At 39.1% G+C, this 22,359-nt stretch overlaps 1 protein-coding gene across 1 annotated transcript in view; it reads left to right on the plus strand.

Annotated features, from left to right (window-relative positions):
* LOC120515059 (rho GTPase-activating protein 40) overlaps nucleotides 1-22,359 on the plus strand; it is a 56,532-nt gene that overhangs the window by 6,036 nt on the left and 28,137 nt on the right. Inside the window, exons 3-5 of the mRNA XM_039735772.1 lie at nucleotides 17-237; nucleotides 7,444-7,531; nucleotides 7,906-8,027. Of these exons, the coding sequence (XP_039591706.1) occupies nucleotides 17-237; nucleotides 7,444-7,531; nucleotides 7,906-8,027 (431 nt within the window). The remainder of the gene's footprint in view (nucleotides 1-16; nucleotides 238-7,443; nucleotides 7,532-7,905; nucleotides 8,028-22,359) is intronic.

Genomic DNA, 22,359 nt, shown 5'->3' on the forward strand with positions numbered 1-22,359 from the left:
CCTCTTTGTTTTTCAGAAGGGGAACTGGAAAAAGCCTGGCTTCAAGATGCAGGTTTGTCAACTTTAATTGGAGAGGACTGTGAAGACGTGGACAACATGATCCTGCTGTCGACTCTTACACGGACCCAGGCTGCAGCAGTGCAGCGACGACTGAACACATACACTTGCTCTATTAAAAAGAAACGCAAACAACCCATCCCCGATGTCCGTGACATCTTCGGTTCATCTAGTCTACAGGTAAGCAACACGAAAAGGGATTTAGCATGAAAACATTTTTTATAACTCACATATTCTGCAAGATACACTTGTCGTCTGGTTTCCAAGAAAATGCCAAAATGTTTATTTCCTGAAGCATTAAATATTGTTGTTAGTGTGTTAAATGTTAGTTTCACTAAGTGAAGATAACATTCTTAAATCCAATAATCCAATTCAGGGTCAAGAAGGGGACGAAAGGAAGATGAAGCATGAAGTTAATGTGAATTATACCTCATCTCTTAAAAAAACGTCCATCTGAACCTTTCTTAAGTTTTATAACTTTAATATCTTGCAAGAAAATTAAAAACCAGATTTTATGTGTTAGTTCTGTGAATTATGTTTGTAAAAGATTTATTTTACTTATGTGCCCTTGGATCTCAAACATTTGATGAAACATTTCTAAAATGCGAATACATAATACGAACAGTAGGAAGTTGTGCCATTTAGTATACATGTGCATACTGTATGCACTGTGTGCCTCATACAAGGCTCTTTTGGAGGTGAGCTTTTCTCTTCTATTTCCTATAGGACAGAGTCTTACATTTCCAAACTCACATTGAGATTGAAATAAATTGGTATGGAAAATGGGTGAACAAGGAGATTAACTTATTTTTATATCTCATGACCCTGAATTAGAATAACTAGGCTTAAAAAATAGACAGAGAGATAGATGGATGTTCCTTTTGAATTCAGTAACTAGTTAATAGTCTACTAATTCAATAATGTACATTTTATTCAAAGAATTAATTTGTATTCATAACATAGGACTCAGAAAGTATTCAGACCCATTCACTTTTTGCACACTTTATTGTGTTGTAGATTTCATTTTAAATGGGTACATTTGGAGTGTTTGCCCATGTAGATTGACACTCACTACTGTCTGGGATTTCCATGTGGCCGGGAAGTGCTTCCAATGGGCAAAGCCCTGGCACCGGAAGTACTCCTGGGTCTTCAATAAAAGAGACCACACGGCCTTGTCCAGGCAAGTCAGAGCCAGGAGTGGAGACAGGCAACACTCGCCTGGGAGAAGTTGCAGTGAAGAAGAGCAAAGAATTGTGCACTTAATTACTGTTTTATCTGTATTTGTTTTTAAATAAAACCTTTTGTTTTGTACTCAGGCCTTGTCTGAGCATTAGTGTTTGGGGTTTGGGGCTCTCTGGCACCCCATAGTGGCCACAGTATGTGGGTACGTTATATGACTTGCAGTTGACCTGCATCCTGTGCAGAACAAATTCGTGGCTCTTCCTAATTGTTGCAAGGGTTATCTCTGACTTCTATGTAACATTAGAACATTAGAACAATCTAGACGAGAACAGGCCATTCAGCCCAACAAAGCTCGCCAGTCCTATCCACTTGTTTCCTCCAAGAAAACATCAAGTCGAGTTTTGAAAGTCCCTAAAGTCTTACTGTCCACCACACTACTTGGTAGCTTATTCCAAGTGTCTATCGTTCTTTGTGTAAAGAAAACTTCCTAATGTTTGTGCGAAATTTACCCTTAACAAGTTTCCAACTGTGTCCCCGTGTTCTTGATGAACTCATTTTAAAGTCACAATCTCGATCCACTGGGCTAATTCCCTTCAGAATTTTAAACGCTTCAATCATGTCACCTCTTAATCTTCTTTTGCTTAAACTGTAAAGGCTCAGCTCTTTTAATCTTTCCTCATAATTCAACCCCTGTAGACCTGGAATCATCCTAGTCGCTCTTCTCTGGACCTTTTCTAGTGCTGCTATGTCCTTTTTGTAGCCTGGAGACCAAAACTGCACACAGTACTTGAGATGAGGCCTCACCAGTGCATTATAAAGGTGTGACCCTGTCTGGAGTTAAGAAGATATGAAAAATGGATAGATTATTTTAGGTTGTAGAACTACCTACTATAAATAATATACTTACTAGAAATAATACACAATAGTGAGACACAAAGGCTAACTTTATTGCTTTTACACATTTTGTTTGTTCAGTACTTATCCCTTTTTCATGGGTTAGTTTTTGTCTGTTTCTGCCTTTGTTGTTTTAAAGAATGGTAATCATTTTTAATTTTCAGAAACTGAATTACTTTAGTACAATGACCCTAAAATGAATAAAGCTGTTTCACATAATGGATAGACGGATATAATCACATGCAGGAAGCTGAACTCTGTTGTGGCAGAACTAGACAAAAGGCAGGAACCAAACCTGGACAGGATGCGAGTCTATAGCTATACAATACACACTCACTCACAGTAAGTTAAAGTCACCGGTAATTCAAATACTGAACATATTTAGGAATTTGGAGATAACTCACTCAACTAGAAAATGCAAACTCCACATAGACATTGTTCTATCTATCTATCTATCTATCTATCTATCTATCTATCTATCTATCTATCTATCTATCTATCTATCTATCTATCTATCTATCTATCTATCTATCTATCTATCTATCTATCTATCTATCTATCTATCTATTCAGGCAATTGAAGACACGTTCCTGGAGCTTTAAGGCAGCAACACTAACCAACTGTTTATATATAAATAGAATGAGTTTCAAATTATTTATTTCTTTTGGTGTTTAGGTAGTATGCACATTTTTTGTTTGTTAAGAGTTCAAAATCAATTTTTTGTAAATATACTGTACAGTGGATTCAGACACCGTCAATGTCTGCACATTTCATTGTGCTGCAGATTTAATTTTTAATTGATAAATGTGCCATTTTTGCACAACAATCAAGCCATAATAAAGTGAGAACATATTTTCAGGAAGGTCTGCAAATTTCTTAAAAACCAAAAACTAAAATCCCTCATGTAATTATTCAGGCCCTTAATTCAGTACTTTGTAGAAGTCCCTTTGGCAACATTTATATCTTCAGGTCTTTGTATATAAGTCTCTACAAGCTTTTTACACCTGGATTTGGACACTATATCCCATTCTTTCTGGCAGATCCTCTCAGGCTCCATTAGACTTGATGGAAGGCATCTGTAAACTGCCATCATCAGGTCTCTCTATAGATGTTCTATGGGGCTTAAGCCATAGCTTTGCTGGGACACTCCAGGACAGTCAGCAACTTCTCCCAAGGCCACTCCAGCCTCTGTTATACTAAAAGGTGACCTTTTGCCCCAGTCTGAGTTCACATGCACTCTTGAACATGTCTTATGCAGGGAGCTCTCTGTATTTGGCTGTGTTCATCCTTCCCTCAATTCTGGACAGTCTCTCTGACGCTGCCTGTGCCCATAGCAGGCTGATGCCACCACAATGCTTTGCTGTAGCAATGATATTAAGTGAGTAATGAGCAGTGTCTGGTCATCATCAGATATAGTGCTTAGAATTCTTCCCAAAATTGTCAGATTTAGTCTCAACAGACCAGAGAATCTTTTTCTTCATGCTCTCAGAGTCCTTTAAACTGTTCTATGCCTTTTACTGAAGAGTGGCTCCAATGTAACCACTCCACCATAAACACTTGATTAATGGAGTGCTCCTGAGAATGTCATCCTTTTAGCAGGTTCTGTCATCTCAGCAGAGGGCTTGTAAAGCTCTTTTAGAGTGACCATTGGATTCTTGGTCACCTTTCTCACCAAGATCCTTCTTGCCTGTTTTTTCAAGTTGGCTGAACAGCCAACTAAAGGAGTAGTTCTGGTAGTTACAAACTTCTTCCATTTCACAATTATTGAGGCCACTGTGCTCTTGGGAACACTCCTAGCTTGAGAAATGGCATACTCCTTGCCCTTATGTATGCTTCACCACCACTAAGATACAATGTGAATTGTGGGACCTCGTATACACAGGTGTGTGCCTGTATAAATGATGTCAATCAATTAAATTTGCCACAGATGGACTTGAATCAGGTTTTAGGTATGTCTCAAGGATAATTAAAGGAAGCAGGATACACAATTTGATGTACCATAACCATGGGTCTGAATATTTTTAGAAATGAGAGATATCAGTGTTTGATTTTTAATAAATCTGTAAATCTTTCTGAAAACATGGTTTCACTTTGTCATTAGAGTGTAGATTGCCTGGCAAATGTATCAATTTCAAATAAAATCTCCAATAGAATAAAGAGTGCAGAAATTGAAGGGGTCTGAACGCTTTCTGGATCAAATGTAGAGTTAATTTTTTGAGACTTTACAATATCATTTTTCTTCCAAGCAACATTAATGTATATCATAAACTGACCTCAAAATCATTCTTTTCTTCTGCAAAGTTTAATATCTCTCTATTATAATAAAACCATCCTGGGATGAGAAATGACTTTTTCAGAGAGATACTTTCATATCCAGCGAGACGAGACTTTGTGCCAAGAAATTTAACCACGCCCGGGGCCGGAAATAAAAGGCAAAGAGTAGATTACAAAGTAGAACGTCGTAAAGAATTCAAAAACGTTGGCGCGATACACAATCAGAGCAGGTTAGAGATAATCAAAGTACTAAAATTGGAAAGACTCAAAAAATTGATAGTAAAGATCGCATCAGAGCAAACAAATGGAAATTATTACTCGGTGAAATAACATTGAAAAGAGATTGAATATGTTGTTTGGATTTAAACTTAAAGTTGGAGACTTGTAGATCGTCAAATTCGTGTTGCCATCAGGGAAAAGTAGTGTTTCTTCCCAATGAAGAGGCGTATTAATTAAAAGATTTGTGGTTTCGTGAAACTGAAATCCACATACGTGAGCGGCAGAGATGCAAAGTGGCTGGCGTGTAGCACAGGCCCGGGGGTTGGCGAGTGAAGTGAGCATGGGGTGAAGCCCCCTAGCTTATTAAATGGTTAAGACATGCTGTGTTTTGTGTTCCAGTTTTAACTCTTTGACATTGTTCAATGAAATTTGCATATATTCTAATATGTTTTGGATGAGTTTTCAAAAAATGACACTTTTTCTCCTAAGCTACTTATTCTAATTTAGGTGTAAGAGAAGCAGGATCCTATAGGATATCAGGCAGTAACGAAGCCTGAGTAGGGTACCAGCCCATTGCAGGACACACTCACTTAAAATGGGCTAATTTACAATTGATAGTGAAGCTAATCTGCAGATTTTGGCATGTTGGAGGAAACTGGAGCACCAGGTGACAAACTCAGTGCAAATATGAGGAAAACATATAAACTACACAGTGACAGCACCTGGCTAGGCCATGATTCTCTATCTGTGAGGCAGCCCTACTAATCACTACTCCACAGTTTGATTCAGTTTAATTGTTTTTTCTGTAGCTTACTACTGTTTAGACAGTCCTAGACCACTGAGCCCATTTGCATATATAATTTTCATAGTTAAATCATAGAAGAGTGTGCAGTGACTGAGCATCTCGGCACGTAACTGTGGGAAAGAACAGCCCGTAGAGTGCAGGAGACCCCATTATTTGTAAAGTTCTGGGAAGAAGTAACTCAGCAATATTTTTCACAGACATCAATACAGCAGACTGCGGAAGGGACCACTGTAGTAAAACTCATTCAGGCTGATAGGAGGCACAGCAGCAGGCAACTTTTGTCCAAGAGAAAACACGCAGGCTATGAACTGCTTTGGAATCCTGATCTTTTACACATTATAGAAGACTTAGAGGATTGGGGAAGTGGTGGGCTTCAGAAAAGATTTCTAACACCTATAGCCAAAGTAGAATACCATAACGAAAGTTAAAACTGTCTCTTACCAATGCACATATTGAGTCTAGTTTTGTGAGAAGAACTGGAGAGTGAGGTTTGCCGGCAGAAGAAATGGGTCAAGGATGAGAGAGAGAGAGAAAGATAAAAAACAGAAGGCAAAAGAATAATTGCTATGGTGTGGTAATTGGGAAGTGAATAAGGGGCTCAGGCTGTCACCTGGATGGAAACCTGCTGCCCAGGTTTTCTTTTAGAGTGGTTACACTGAAAAAGGAGAAGTACCTGACTGAAGTCGGTCTCAAAATATAAAACTCAAACTTACTATCACAGAGCATCTCTCCATACTGGTGTGGACAAATGGGTTGTATTAGTTGACATTACTGTTACCAAAGAGGGTGCCTTGAGGGAATTTTCCAGGAAGACTCCAAAGAAATAAGCATCATGGCACCCAAAAATGAAGCCTATAAGATTCCCCCAGGACATTAGAGGGCAGCTGATAAACCCATCCAGAAAACGACTCAACCTGCTGATAGCATTTGCTGGGTTGTCTGTCCACAGCCAAGGTTCCTTGACCCGCTAACAAAGAGAATGCAGCTAATGGATACTGGTGGGATACAAATTAAGTTTTTCCAAGAGATTGCAGGCAAAGGTTCTCTCTTACAATAGGTGGGATCCTGCTGCCTATTCAGATTTTGATGAATGGCTCCTAGATTTTGATAAACAGCCCCTGAACCTGGAAGTGATTGTAGGTCTCCTCCACTTAGGCAGGCATTCTGCAACCTGATGGTTCTTGTCTACCCATGCTGACAAGTACCTAAACTCTAAATCTGCAAAAGTTGGATTTCTTCGACTCTTAAAAACTAATTAAATATATATTATTAAAGGAGACAGGGTCTAGACTGGATTTTTATTTATTTTGGAGTTTGAGACAGAAGTCATATGGTAAATACCCCAAGTAAAGACGCTGGTGGAAGTGGACATGTTGTTGCAGCCAGAATCTCACAAGAGTGATGCTAGATAAGTAGAACAAGAGTGGAGGACTTTTATTCATAGAAGATAGTCTCTCATTATGCCAAATGACAGCATGGAGGCATTTACTTTGTATGTGACACTCTGCTGTCTGTTAAACTGGACCATACTGGGGGAACACCAAGCCCTTTAGAGTAGAATTAAGTTCTGGGATTTCAACAATGACTGGGCATCTAGAATGGAGTGCTAAGAGATTGACCCCAGAAAATTTTGTTGAGGATTCCTGGAAGTGGGTCTTGGCCAGGGCTTGAAAGCTGCTTTCTGAACGTAAAGCCTTTAAACTTGGAACTAGGAATATGGGAGTGTAAGACTTCATCTGGTGGGGGAATACAGGCCAGTGCTGTGCTAAGGAAGATGTAGATGGTTTGTGTCAGAGAGGAGGGTTTTGTGGTGTTTAAAGGTGGGGAGAAAGGGGTGCATGATCAGAATGGTCTGGGCCAGTGGATCAGCTAGGGTTTTGTCTATTTACGTTATTCCTCCTTGTGTTCATCACCTTACATGTATCTTTATTTTCATCTACCTCGGCTTCCTTGTTGGTTACTTGTGTAATATACAAAAAATTAACAACTACTGCATTTGTTGACTTCCACAGAAAACTCTGCCTGAAACTGAAGACTCAATTTCCAATGACCAGCACCTTGAAGAAGTCATGGGTGATATGCCACAGTGCCCAATAGGAGGTACTTTACTTACATTCTTAAACATACTGTAAATATCATATGTTGAAACAAAAATTGAAAAATTGAAGCACATTGCTAGCAACACTCAAGTCGTGTTTGAACAATTCAAGTCTATTTGTTTTTGTATAGTGCTTCTTTTTGAGTACATGCTCAGAGCACTTACATATATTTATATCTATACTGTATTAACAGTTATGTATGTAAAACACAAAAATTATATTATATGCACAAAGAGTAAAACAGAAGTAATCTCAATGAATAACAACAGCATATCATGATATCTAACTGGCATTTGAGGCTGGTCTCCATTATATACCACAGTGAAGTACTAACAAAATAACATTGCTCTTCTCTTTTCCTTCTAAAAAATTTAGAGAAAGAGGAGATCTTCATAACAGATGTGCCATACTGTGAGCAAGCTGCCCTCCTAGTAAAGCAGGGCAAAACTGCTGATCAAGATAATCAAAGAAAGAAGAATGAGGCCATGACTTTACCTGTGAGTGTGTAAAGAGGACGATGTCCAAATAGTTAAGACTAAATGAAATTTGCATGTAGTTTTATCATGCTATCAGACGATTTGTGTCACGAAACATGTAAATTACCAACTGAAATCATAGGTTAATTTTTAAACTGTTTAACTGTTGCCTGTAACCTTTATAGTGTACGTGTCTGTGCTGTACCCCGTGCAAATTTGACCCTATGGGCTCCTATGGCAGGCTCTCACTGACTGGGACTGTCTGTACTTTCATTTCTTTCCTTCAACCAATTAACTAATAGTAGAAGGCTTCACAATAGCATCCTATCATACCCTCAAAAAACTGCAGCTAGATAAGGAACGAACCATCTAAACCTTTTGGTGATGCTAGTAACAGAGACACTGGTTTTAAGCTTAAACTATGTTTCTTTGCAGTCAAAACCAATAGCATTAGATATAAGGCGATACAAAGAATCATACAAACTGAGCTGGTTTATGCAAGCCCATTGGCGAAAGGTTTATGTAGTCCATTTTGCAAAAGCAAGCTACAGATGATAATTTCTGAGATGGTCCAATTTCGTAGTTACAAATTATAACGTGTATACTCTTAATTGAAAAATGAAAAGAAAAAAGATTTCTTGCCTGGGAAAGACCACTTTGCAAAGTTTCCAGCAGCTGAAAGAGAGCTTCATGAAAGTGTCCTTATTTAGTTTTTAAAAGCAGCAAAAATCGGAGAGATGCTCCTTTCAAGTATCTGTAAAAGTATACATTACATACTGTCTGAAAAGTATATAAACTGCTCAAAAAATTGAAAGAACACTTTAAAATCACATCAGATCTCAATGAGTAAAAACTCTGGGCTGGGTAATGTGTTAGGAACAAAAGGATGCCACATTGTTTGATGGAAATGAAAATTATCGACCTACAGAGGGCTGAATTCAAAGACACCATGAAAATCAAAGTGAAAAAATGATGTGGCAGGCATGCTACTCCACTTTGCCAAAATTTCATTGCAGCAACTCCAAAGCACACTCAGTAGTTTGTATGCCCCCCACATACTTGTACGCATGCTTGAGAACTTCGAGGGGGCATGCTCCTAATGAGACGATGAATGGTGTCCTGGGGGATCTCCTCCCTGATCTGGACCAGGGCATCACTGAGCTCTTGGACAGTCTGAGGTGTCAGATGTACCAAAACGTAATGTCCCAGAGGTGGTCCATTCGATTCAGGTCAGCGTTAGCGTGGGGGCCAGTCACTGGTATCAATTCCTTCATCCTCCAGGAACTGCCTGCATACTCTCACCACATGAGGCATTGTCATGCAGCAAGAAGAACCCAGGACCCACTGCACCAGCATAGGGGCTGACAATGGGTCCAAGGATTTCATACCAATATCTAATGGCAGTCAATGTGCCATTGTTTAGCCTGTAGAGGTCTATGTGTCCCTCCATAGATATTTCTCGCCAGACCACCACTGACCCACCGCCAAACTGATCATGCTGAACGATGTTACAGGCATCATAACATTCTCCACGGCTTCCCCAGACCCTTTCATGTCTGTCACATGTGCTCAGGGTGAACCTGCTCTCATCTTTGAAAAGCACACGGCACCAGTGGTGGACCTGCCAATTCTGGTATTCTTTGGCAAATCCCACTTGAGCTCCACGGTGCCCGGCACTGAGCATATGGCCCACTAGAGGATGCTGGGCCTTCAGGCCACCATCATTAATTCTGTTTCTGATTGTTTGGTCAGAGACATTTACATCAGTGGTCTGCTGGAGGTCATTTTGTAGGACTCTGAGAGTGCCCATCCCATTCCTCTTCACCCAAAGGAGCAGATTCCTCTCTTGCTGATGTTTAAAGGACTTTCTACGACCCTGTCCCAGCCCTCCTAGAGTAACAGCCTGTCTCTTTGGAATCTCCTCCATGAGACTTGAGACTTGAGACTGTGCTGGGAGGCACATCAAACCTTATGGCAATGGCACATGTTGATGTGCTTGCCATCCTGGAGAAGTTGGACTACCAGTGCAACCAAACTCTGTAGGGTCCAGGTATGGCCTCACGCTACCAGTAGTAACACTGACAAGTTCAAAACAATTGAAAAAACAGTCAGAAAAGATGAGGAGGGAAAAATGTCAGTGGCCTCCACCTGTTAAACCATTCCTGTTTTGGGGGTCATCTCATTGTTGCCCTTCTAGTGCACCTGTTGTTAATTTCATTAACATCAAAGCAGATGAAACTGATTAACAACCCCCTGTGCTACTTAACTGACCAGATCAATAGCCCAGAAGTTTCATTGACTTGATGCCATTCTCTCATTAAAAAGTGTTCCTTTAATTTATATATATATATATCAACTTACACAATTTGATATACCTGTATATATCAAGCAGAAACTCAACTGAGAGTTCTTTGAAAAGGTGTTTTTTTTACAAAAACCAGCATCAGCACCCCAACCTTCTTGCCCAAAATGAGCACTCGCACTAAACACCTGGCTTAACTAGGAACAGGTTCTCATTACTGCTAGAAAAGTGTGCTGACTTTTTGCAGATTTCCCAAAACACAGAAAATGTTACAGAATCATTATCGCTAAGCTCTAGGCTGTTTTCCCCTGGGCAGTGTTACTTGAAGCCCTTATCGAGCCCTAGGCTTGGGATGAGAATGCATACCCTTTGACTTACCAAAACAGTGCCACTCAGTGTCCATAGAGTGGAATGGAAGGAGAGGAGGTGATAGGGGCCACTGTGTGCGTTGCTCCACTTGAGTTACATAAACGATGCCCCCCTTGGTGTGCAAAGTGTGCCCCTCCTTAAGTAACCAACATGGGGCCCCTCTGCATCTACACTGCACTTTTCATTTTATTAGACTTCATGGAACATATGCTGCTTGAGTTACATAAATGGTGCCCCTAGCTGTCCAGAGTGTGCAACCCATAACTTTCATAAGCTATGCCCCCCAGGTGTCGGCATAATAGGCAGGTGCCTATGCCATCTAATGGATTGCCTTTTAGGCTAAGGCCTATCGCCTAACTTCTGTTAGTTGAAAAGGTTAAAGTATCTCTTATACACATAGGCTGTCAAATTATACAAAAACTAATGTGTGAATAGTAATATTAATAATAAATAAATATTCAAATATATTGGAACATTGGTTAAAAGTTCTAAGTGCTACTATATACACTTGTATTTAATATGCTGTTGTATACTTCGTCACTGGTAATATTTTTTTCTTCTGGTACATCTGCAGAACATGCAGCACTAGTGACTTATGCACGGATGTACTTCTTCACTTGGAAAACACGGCTCTTCACAATAAATGGATTTTCTGAGCATGAAAAGTGATCGATTAACAATAAAAATACAACTGAGACATTTCACATGACTGTAATATATATGTATCAGGTACATCCATGAGGGCATATGTCAGCATATGTCAGACAAATTTACAGAATTCAAAAACAGTCCTTTGGTAACTGCTTTTAGCAATTGACCAAGCTTCACCGAGGCCAATTTACCACACTTATGAAAACTGGCTTTGTAGACTTAATGCTTTGCTGCCAGTGATGCTTAATAGCACTGGTCAGACATGATTTTATGGTACCATGTATGTGGGTCATTCAAGGTGACTGTCCTCACAGATGACATACTGTTGTTTCCAGTTTCTTCACCACCTCCATCTAGAACAGGCTTATGAAGCTATCCACATCAGCATCAATAAGTTTGGCTGAATGTCTGTTATTCTGTTTGATCTTCTTAAAATATTGATACACTATGTTAGGCAACCAAGCCAGAAAATTGAGTTGAAAGTTACGACAGAATGGATTGTGCTGTAATAAAAGGACAATGTAACGTAGTTGTTCACTTTATGTACTCTGAGTTTATGCAGGAGAAATAACGCAGTAACAACTCACTCAGCACACATTATTATTATTATTATTATTAATTCGGTCAGTTCAGAGTTACCCGTTAGACTAATATGCACATCTTTGAGATGTGGGAACAAAACCATAAGGTCCTAAAGAAAAACCTCACACAGACACAGGAGGGGAGTGTGAACTCCTTATAGACAAGATGCAGATCAGGATTTGAACCCAGACTTCAGGAGCTGTGAAGCATGCATCTGTGCTAACCAATATGTCTGCTCACTATCCCACTTGATACAAGTCTGTATTAAATATCACTTTTCCCAGCTTTGAAGGTTACCTAGATCTAAAGGCTTTTTGCTTTTTACTTAATATTTGGCATCCTTCAGAATTTTATCATTATTTGGAAATGTCACAATTCACACACAATATTTGATTCTCTTTTTTTAAATGTAAATTGTGATCTTCATCAATTTTACCAAAAACCCCATTTTAATGTTTCTTTCCTTGCTTATTAACACTTTTTTTTTGCTGTTTGTTAACCAGTTTCCCATCAAATTTCAAAAATAACTGCTGATGTTAATGGTTTCTAGTGTATAATGCCTTCTTTGTGACCCAATATAAAGGAGTTTTTAAAAATCTATTAATGATCCTGCAAGTGTTTTCTTTTGCTTGCTACTCCAGTGGCCTTTTCAGAAAGGGCAATGTTAATTTGACATTATTTCCCCTTCAAAATCCTTTCTGGTTATGGTTCGAAATGTGGGATTCTGGTTTAATTTAAGAGTAATATTTCCAATAATTAATTAGACTTACTGATCTACAAGTTCAGGGATCGATTCTGTTTTCCTTTGTGGGCGTTGGGGTAAATTTGCATATTCCCATATTGTAAAGTAACTATCCCAACCAAATTGATTACTGCAATACATTTCCAAAGGTTTAAAAACAAAGTCTTTCATTTCTTTCAAAACTACAGTTCCAGAACTTTTGTGTTTTTGATATGATTTGATATACCTTATTAATCCCAAATGGAAAATTGTCTTTCTGAATGACCTTTTGAATGAGCTTTGTCTTGAATGCTTAGTATACATTAAACTTCTGTTTTTTTCCTCTACTAGATATTTTATCTGTTAAAAAAATAAATTTTGTCGGAATGTGCCAGTGTTTTCATAACTGAATGCTTCTACTGCTGTTAACAAGCTAACTGTAACTTGATACCAGGTTGGGCAAGGAAGCAGCTCTTTGATAAGGGAGTGTGGGAGCTGGAGAAATATAATGATCCTACAACAATAAAAAAGAGGCTTAGTTTATTTTTTATGTCAATTGTTATAGCAACATGTCCGGCAATAAGTTTAATCCGATGTTGACGTTTACTTTTTGTTTAATATTTTATTTGCATGTGTCCCTGTCATGTAGGATCTAGATTCTCTTTTGCAGTCTTTGTGAACTCCTGGTTTAAAACTCTAACAGACTCACCAGAGACTCAGATTCCACTAGCAGCTTAATGCCCCTCAAGCAAAAATTATAGCTTTTATGTGCTTTCAATAAACTTCTTTTTATTTTTATCTCCATGTCTGCTGAACTCCAGCCAGGATTTCAAGGAGGAGTCGAAACATGGCAACAATAAGAGTAAAAATGGAATCCACTCAGAGCAGGAAGCTCATTTATTGTGGACAGCTGATTAATGTTGAATATTTTTTAAAACATTGCAGTCATGCTTTATTAAGCAGGGGTGGGCAAATTGGTAGTCTGCTGGGATACCAATTTTGCAAACCTAGTAATCCAGGTATTCTTTCTAGTAGCCCAGCTTTATATAAGGGATAGAGTGTTACCTTCATTTTTATATAGCAATGTTAATCTATAAAGTGTTGCTGTACACAAGTGCATAGCACTCCATCTTCTACCTGAATATAAACAAAACTGGCATCATGGAAAAGAATATTTTAGTAAATAGATCATTTTCATCTGGACTTTCTCAAGCACTGCTTAGTCCTTTTTGTAGTATGGGGTACAAAACTAAACACAGTATTCCTGGGGCCTCATGTATAAACGGTGCGTACGCACAGAAATGTTGCGTAAGAACTTTTCCACGTTCAAATCGCGATGTATAAAACCTACACTTGGCGTAAAGCCACGCACTTTTCCACGGTACCTCATGCCTTGTCGTATGCAAGTTCTCCGCTCGGTTTTGCGGACTGGCGGCACCCAGCGTCAACGCAGTGCTACTGTTCCTGTGTGGTTACTCTTTATTTTCCTGACGTGGCTTTATAAATACACAGAAACTAACCGCATATTGTTTATTAGTGTAACGCATCTGATTGTAATTAACTTGTAACAATATAATGGTCCAGGGAACAGCCATAGTATTCCAAATACCATAACTGCTTTAGCGTTGTTACTCTCACTTCTCCTTCTTCTTCTTCTTCTTCTTCTTCTTCTTCTTTCAGCTCCTCCCGTTAGGAGGATTACATATTACTCTCACTGCACCACTCACAGTATTTATATCACTGTATCTGAGTGTGAATCAGCAGCAGCTGATCGGAAAGAGAATTATCGGTATACGGCATTAAGCACACGCTGTCTCAGCCACTGCAAAACGTTTTAAAGCCTTTCCTGTACGGACCTCGCGGTTCAGAAACAGTTTAATCCCAAGAACTTTAAATGCACTCAATCAATAGCACCTTGTAGAACTGTTTGTACTTATAAGTACAATCACCCCACTGTAAACTTGCACTACAGTTATAATATCGCACAACCTGAGCCACTTTATAAAGCGCGTATTTACATATGATGATGATATCATTTTTAAGGTGAAATGCAGCAAAATATGTTTATTAAATTATACAGATAAAACTTTAACTTCATTTAAATAATCTATATTCTTCACTGGGAGTGTCGTTAAGGATAGAATAATTAAACATGTACTACGAAGATATTTCAATGTTTCTTAAACGTTTTGAAGAATCGGCGCTAAGCTTATAGATGGCTTAACTTCTATTACAGAGCTGATTGTGTGGCAATCGGTTACTTGGGGAAAGAAAAGCAAGGACTGCAGTGGCAGCTATGCCAATATATATTAAATATAACACAGAAAGAGAAAATAACAACACAGCTAAAAACGCAGCGACAAATTTCGGCAAAAGTTAAATGCTTGTGTCATGAGCACGAGGCGGCTACGCAGTGTCTGCAACGGACGTGCAGCCATCCACCGTGCATAAGCTACCTTACTGATATTGGTGGGCGTAAGGAGCCACCGATTCTTCCTCTGCCCAGTGCCACCACAAGCCTAGAGCCGCCCTGAGTACTGCTGCAATAAATTATTTCATCGAAGTGAAACACATGTTTAATAACATGCTTTAACTCCTATCATCATGAAAATGATATCACGTATACATCTCAGTATTTTAGTTATTCAGAGAGCTGTAATATCACGAATGTAATGGATTCTGTGTCCAGTTGGAGGAAGAGAGCCGGTTTAAGAAGCAAGTAGTAATTCACACACATAGAGCACACAGAAGATCAAATACAAAACGAAGCATTTAACGTGCTACTTTAATTACGATGTGATTTGAGAAACTGGTTAATTAAACGATTTTAAGATGAAGTTTATGATGTTCTACTTTAATGATAAAATAAACTACGTGATTAAAGTGGAAATGTCGAGATTGAAGTTGACGTTTCGTGCTTTTTCCCTACTGTGTGCCTTTTTTTCTCTGTACCCTAATAAGCTTTCATATGACACTCAGACAGTGGGCTACAACTCGGCTTTTCACGACAACTTTGATACGTGACTTCTTTTTTATTTCCGGCACTGTGCGATTTTGTGAACGTGAGCTTTCAAGTTTCTCCAACACGCTATGTCACTCGATCAACTTCATTTTGTTGATTATACCACGGTTTATTTGAACAAATAGTATGTTTTTCCTTCGCCTCCACTTGGTATTTGCTGAAATTCTTATATTTTCCCCGTGCTTTTCCCATTGTCTTTTCACAGAAGGCTGAGCTTAAGGGCGATTTATATTGATTTGCAAATTCAAAGAGGCATAATTCTGGGAGGAGTTGGGGCGTTACATAAAGCGCGTGCACGAGCGTTAGTTTTCACGCTGATCGGGATTTATGTAGCGGAAGAACGTGGAAGTTGGAGTACGCACAGATTCTTGCATCTGGATTTTTCTGTGCGTAAGCACATTTCGGCTTTTGTGCTTACGCCATGTTATAGTGCAAGTTCTACGCACGGCGTTATACATGAGGCCCCTGGTGATACCTCACTAGTGTGTTATATAACTTATGCATAACCACCGTTGACATGTATGGTACATGTCATGATATATAAATTAATCTCCTATTAGCCTTTTCGACTGTTTTTGTACACTCTCTTATTGTAGACTAGCAGAATACCCGCGCTTCGCAGTGGAGAAGTAGTGTGTTAAAGAAGTTATGAAAAAGAAAAGGAAACATTTTAAAAATAACGTAACATGATTGTCAATGTAATTGTTTTTTCACTGTTATGAGTGTTGCTGTTATCAAGGATTTGATTATCATTATTTCTTTCAATCAGGTTCGTATTTGGAGGATGTGTTGTGTTCAAGTTGCATTCCGTGTTTTTCAACCGTTGTAAAGATAACAGGTTCCATTCATCGAAGTGTTCACTACCCAAATCGCTACTCGTGAATCTAAGATGTTTAACAGGCATTACCGGTATTAACTTGTGGATTTGCCTGCGAATATTTAGCGGCAGTGTGTCTATGAACTTGTAGAATTGCCTGCGGGTATTTAGCGACAGTGTCTCTATGAACTTGTGGATTTGCCTGCGAATATTTAGTGACAGCATGTCTATTAAATTGTGGATTTTTCTGCGAGTATTTGGCGGCAGCGTTACAAAGTTATTTTCGTCAAGCTGCATCAGAAAATGTACCACGACATCTGACATGCCTCCTTTTTACTGTTTTCTCACAGCTTGGATTGCTGCTGTCATAATCGGTTTGAGTTTCATGGTTTCTTTCAATTACGACAGTATTTGCTGGACTTGTGTTGAAGTGACATTCAGCATCTGTCAAGCGTTGTAAGCATACAACCCACTGCTCAAATCGTTACCTGTGAATCTAAGATGTTTAAGAGGCATTGGCGATTCTCCAAAGGTGTAAAATATTTGGCCATTTCGGTACACTTGAAAGCGACAACCAAACAATTCAGCGGCAGCCATCAACTCACATGCAGAACCATAGGTGAAGGGCTTAAGCATTTCACTCTTATAGTGCTCCTGTGTAGTATAATTATCTCCTGTACCGTCATCAGTCCACACCTTGAACCTGTCCCAGTCATTCAATACATAAGACACAATGTTCCTCCAGATATCAAGAGTGACCCTGATATGACCGTGCAATATGTAACACAGAGAATGTAAAAGACAGGCGGCATCTCCGGGCATGGAAACCACTCGGTAAATGACAGTTCTTTGATTGATGGTGATCACCTCGATAGACATGTTAATGGGGGTACGGTTGGAACGATAAAGGAAATGGGCACCTGAACAGTAAACTAAGTCTAAAATACCTACACAATAACTATAATCGTAATAAATGAACAACATAACAGCGGTGAAGCCGTGGATTAAATGAAAAGGCTGCAGTTATCTGCAGGGAGACGTGAATACCGTGGCGAAGCAAAGAAGGGAATGAAGAGACCGGAGCGACGGACGGCCTTATATAGGCAGGCAGTCAATTATGTGGGAGGCGTGGGGATGGGGGACACAATGCCACCTCACACAGCAACCGAGCTGCAGGCTATGGACGTATATATATGTATATAAGTAGGATTCAATTATGACCGTTACGCGTAGAATTTCGAAATGAAACCTGCTTAACTTTTGTAAGTAACGTGTAAGGAATGAGCCTGTCAAATTTCAGCCTTCTACCTACACAGGAAGTTGGAGAATTAGTGATGAGTGAGTCAGTGAGTGAGTCAGTCAGTCAGTGAGGGCTTTGCGTTTTATTAGTATAGATAGTTATGAGTCCACTATAACTCCTAACTGCTTCCATTTCAGACCATTGTGTATTCTATCTACCAGTTCTCCAGTCTCTCTCACAATCAGAGAGCCGCACTACATTGACATGGCAATTCCATGGAACTATATTTGTGTGACTTGATGTGTGTAACCATTATTTTTGGCAATCACCTACCAGATTCTTTGCTACACTTCATGGTCTTATTTAGTATAATTTATGAAATGGGTCAACTTCAGAACCTAAAGCTGAGATCATCAGCTCTCATGCAAGTTTCCTCACCCCAGAAGTTAACCCTTTAGAATACAGTTATGGTAACCACAGACGAAACTATGCAGCACAGCTGATTCAAAATTCTACAGTTAACCATACAGAAAACCACTATAGTGCAATAAACAATTTAACAATAAAATATTCAAACAGATGATACACAACACACAGACCATATGATCTAAATTGTAAAGTCTTTGAATGAAGTGAGATATGCTTTGTTACTGAAGTTAACCCGAGAAAGTTATTGTAAAAAAATGGAACTGTGAAGTTAGCACACTGCTCTGTTCAAAATGACTAGCACCCTTCATATTCACATATGGACCTTGTACACAGGGTAGCTATTTAGAATCTTCTTAGCATCTTCCTTGTTAATCCAATATCAAGGTAACGTAACATATCATAACATTCTCCAGCTCAGTTAATTGAATTGAAGATTACCCAGGACTGCAACCTATCTTGGCAGCACTGGGCATAAGGCAAGAAACGGCCCTGGACAGGGTGCCCATCTACCAGAGAGCACACTCAGGCGCACACTCTCACAGAGGCAGGTATAGAATCAGATACTCATTTGTAAGTCAAAACCTTCTACTTGTCAGCTCGACCCCATTCCTACAGTTCTGGTTAAAGCTTGTTTACCCTCCTTGCTTCCCCTCATATCTGCTATCATTTATTCTTCACTTACCACTGGAACTGTTCCTACCTCTTTCAAAGTTGCTGCCATCACCCCAATATTGAAAAAAACGGGTTTAGATCCCAATAATTTTGATAATTTTCGTCCTATCTCCAATTTACCATTCATTTCAAAAATTCTCGAAAAGATAGTTGCTGCACAGATCCACTCATATTTAACTAATAATAATCTGTATGAACGGTTCCAGTCTGGCTTTCGTCCCTTTCACAGCACTGAAACAGCACTTATAAAAATAACCAATGATCTCCTTATGGCAGCTGACTCCGGTTTACTTTCCATTCTTATTCTTTTGGATCTGAGTGCAGCTTTTGACACTATTTCTCACCCCATTCTACTTAGTAGGTTAGTCTCAATCGGTCTCTCTCATACTCCTCTAGCCTGGTTCAAGTCATACTTGTCTGATCGTACTCAGTTTATTCGATTGAAATCATTCACTTCTCAGTCCTTTCCTCTGGTCACTGGCGTCCCCCAGGGATCTGTCCTGGGGCCCCTTCTTTTCATTATCTACCTTCTCCCTCTTGTATATATTTTTCGTAAATATAATATTCAGTTTCACTGTTATGCTGATGACACCCAGCTTTATCTGTCCACCAAACCTGATTCTGCTCTCCCCCCATCCTCCCTCACTCTCTGTTTAGTTGAACTAAATACATGGTTCTCTTCTAACTTTCTGAAACTCAACAGCAATAAATCAGAGCTTCTCCTGGTAGGCTCTAAATCAACATTATCCAGAACTAATAGTTTTTCTATTGCTATCAATAACTTGCCGGTCTCTGTTTCCCCATGTGTGAAAAGTTTGGGTGTCATCCTTGACAGTACTCTGTCTTTTAATTCACACATCAATAATGTCACTCGGTCTGCTTATTTTCAGTTGCGTAACATCAATCGTCTCCGTTCCTTTCTTACTCCACAGGCCACTGCCATTCTTGTTCACAGCATTGTTACTTCTCGGCTTGACTATTGTAATTCACTTCTTTTTGGTCTTTCTCAAAAATCAATTCATAAGCTTCAACGTGTTCAGAACTCTGCTGCCCGTATTATCACCAGGACCCCTTCTATTCACCACATCACCCCTGTTCTCCAGCAGCTCCATTGGCTTCCGGTCAAATATCGCATTAATTTTAAAATACTTCTGTATACATTTAAGGCTATTCATCATCTCTCTCCTCCATATCTCTCTGATTTGGTACAGATCATCATCCCATCTCGGTGTCTCAGATCCTCTTCTTCTCTTTCTCTCTCTGTCCCTGTCCCCCGTCTGGCCACTATGGGGAGCAGGGCTTTCAGTTGCTCTGCTCCTCGACTTTGGAATTCCCTACCTCCTGAAATAAGAAACATCACCTCTTTCTCTTTTTAAGTCTAGACTAAAAACTCACCTATTCAAAATAGCTTATCCCACATAACTTTCTCCATTTTCCTATTTGGAACTGTTTTATGTTTTTATGATCTTGTAAATTACCTGCTCTTTTGCCTGCTTTTTATGTTCTTACTTTTATTATTATTTTTTACTGTGTACAGTGTCCTTGAGTGTTTTGAAAGGCGCTTTCAAATAAAATGTATTATTATTATTATTATTATTATTATTATTACTCAATCACATGTCTTTGGTGATAAGGTGGGAAAACAGGAGACCCTTCTGAAAAACCCACAACAAAGCCAACATATTGGCTTTTGGACCAATGGACTTTAGAACTAAATATGGTGTAATCATTAGTCCAAATTTAAGAGGGTGAAGAATATTAATGGAAATTCTATCACTGAAATTACAGGTTGAAATCTAAATAAACATCATGTACCATCTATTGGAATTTATTTTGTAATGCAGCTAGTAATAAAATGCATTACATTTGTGATTCCAACAGATGGTGCATCACAAACATTTGTAGTGCTAAAATACATTACAGTACTACAAAATTTTGTGATGCACCATACTGTATGTTGGATTAAAAGGTGCAATGCATATTATCCTGTTATATGCTATTTGGTCTGAGCTTTGTGAAAGCAGTGTTAACATTTATGATGCGCCACCAAGCTGGAATGACAAATGCAAGACATTTTATTTTATTACTGCAAATGTGCGTAGAAGTTTGTGTATGTAGAAGAAAGTGTGTGACAGATATATCTAATAGGACGGACACAGACACACAGACTCTTATCATTTTATTAAGTTTTATATATATAAAAGTCCATGTGTGTATGTATGTATGTATGTTCCAGCATCACGTCCGAACGGCTGGAGCGATTTTCATGAAACTTGGTACACATGTTTCTCATTGGTTGACTAAAAATACTGTAGGGTGAATGAAATCAGCCGTAATCCACCCCCTTCTGGGTAGGGTGAGGGGTGATCTTGCAGTCTTGTATGCGTGTTATCATCCAATTGACATTCGGAACAACCACCAGAGGGCGAACTGGAGGCGACTGCCAGCATTCTTTATGTTTGAGCAGCACCACCACGCCCCTGTTGCTTTTGAAATTAAATAGAGTTCTACGCGTGCAAGTGTGTGTGTCTGTTCGGCCCGGAAGTGAGTTGTACAGTTGGGGTGAGGGCTCCAGCTCCGAAGATGCACAAGTGAGGCCAGTACACCGGCAAAAGGAAACCTCCTAAGAAAGACAGTCGCTTAGCTGCTAATGCACAAATGATGTGAGCACTTCGGCAACATGAATCTTTCTAGCAGAGAGAGTAGTAGTGATAATTTAAATACTTTCGAGGATCCCATGCTTTTAACAGCACGAGCTTACACAGTTAGTATATACCAGGTGACTGCCAGCATTCTTTATTTTTGAGCAGCACCTCGTCAACTAGATGATAACATACATACAAGACCGCAAGACAAGGACATTAGTGAGTCTTTAATGTTTGTTAATTTATTTTTATTTTTAACATTGTGCTTTTTTAATTATGTTTTTCTCAAACAATTAAAAAAAACACAAGGGCGAACTGGAGGTGACTGCCAGCATTCTTTATGTTTGAGCACCACTGCGCCCCTGTTGCTTTTCAAATTAAATACATTTGGCCGGTTCAGAGCGTCAACTGGATAACATACATACAATACCTCAAGACAAGCACATTAGTGAGTCTTTATTCATCCATCCATTATCCAACCTGCTATATCCTAACTACAAGGTAACGGGGGTCTGCTGGAGCCAATCCCAGCCAACACAGGGCGCAAAGCAGGAAACAAACCCTGAGCAGGGCGCCAGCCCACCGCAGAAAACCCACGCAAACACGGGGAGAACATGCGAACTCCACGCAGGGAGGACCCGGGAAGCGAACCCAGGTTTATTGTTTGTTAATTTATGTTTATTTTTAAAGTTGTGTTTTTTCTGATTATGTTTTTCTCAATTAAAAAAAAAACATTATTTTCCTCCTGGGCAATGCTGGGTATTTCAGCTAGTATCTATCTATCTATCTATCTATCTATCTATCTATCTATCTATCTATCTATCTCTATATATATATATATATATATATATATATATATATATATATATATATATATATATATATATATATATATAAAATAAT

Source organism: Polypterus senegalus, chromosome 14 (assembly GCF_016835505.1).
Source record: "Polypterus senegalus isolate Bchr_013 chromosome 14, ASM1683550v1, whole genome shotgun sequence".
In the NCBI taxonomy this organism is placed as follows: domain Eukaryota; kingdom Metazoa; phylum Chordata; class Cladistia; order Polypteriformes; family Polypteridae; genus Polypterus; species Polypterus senegalus.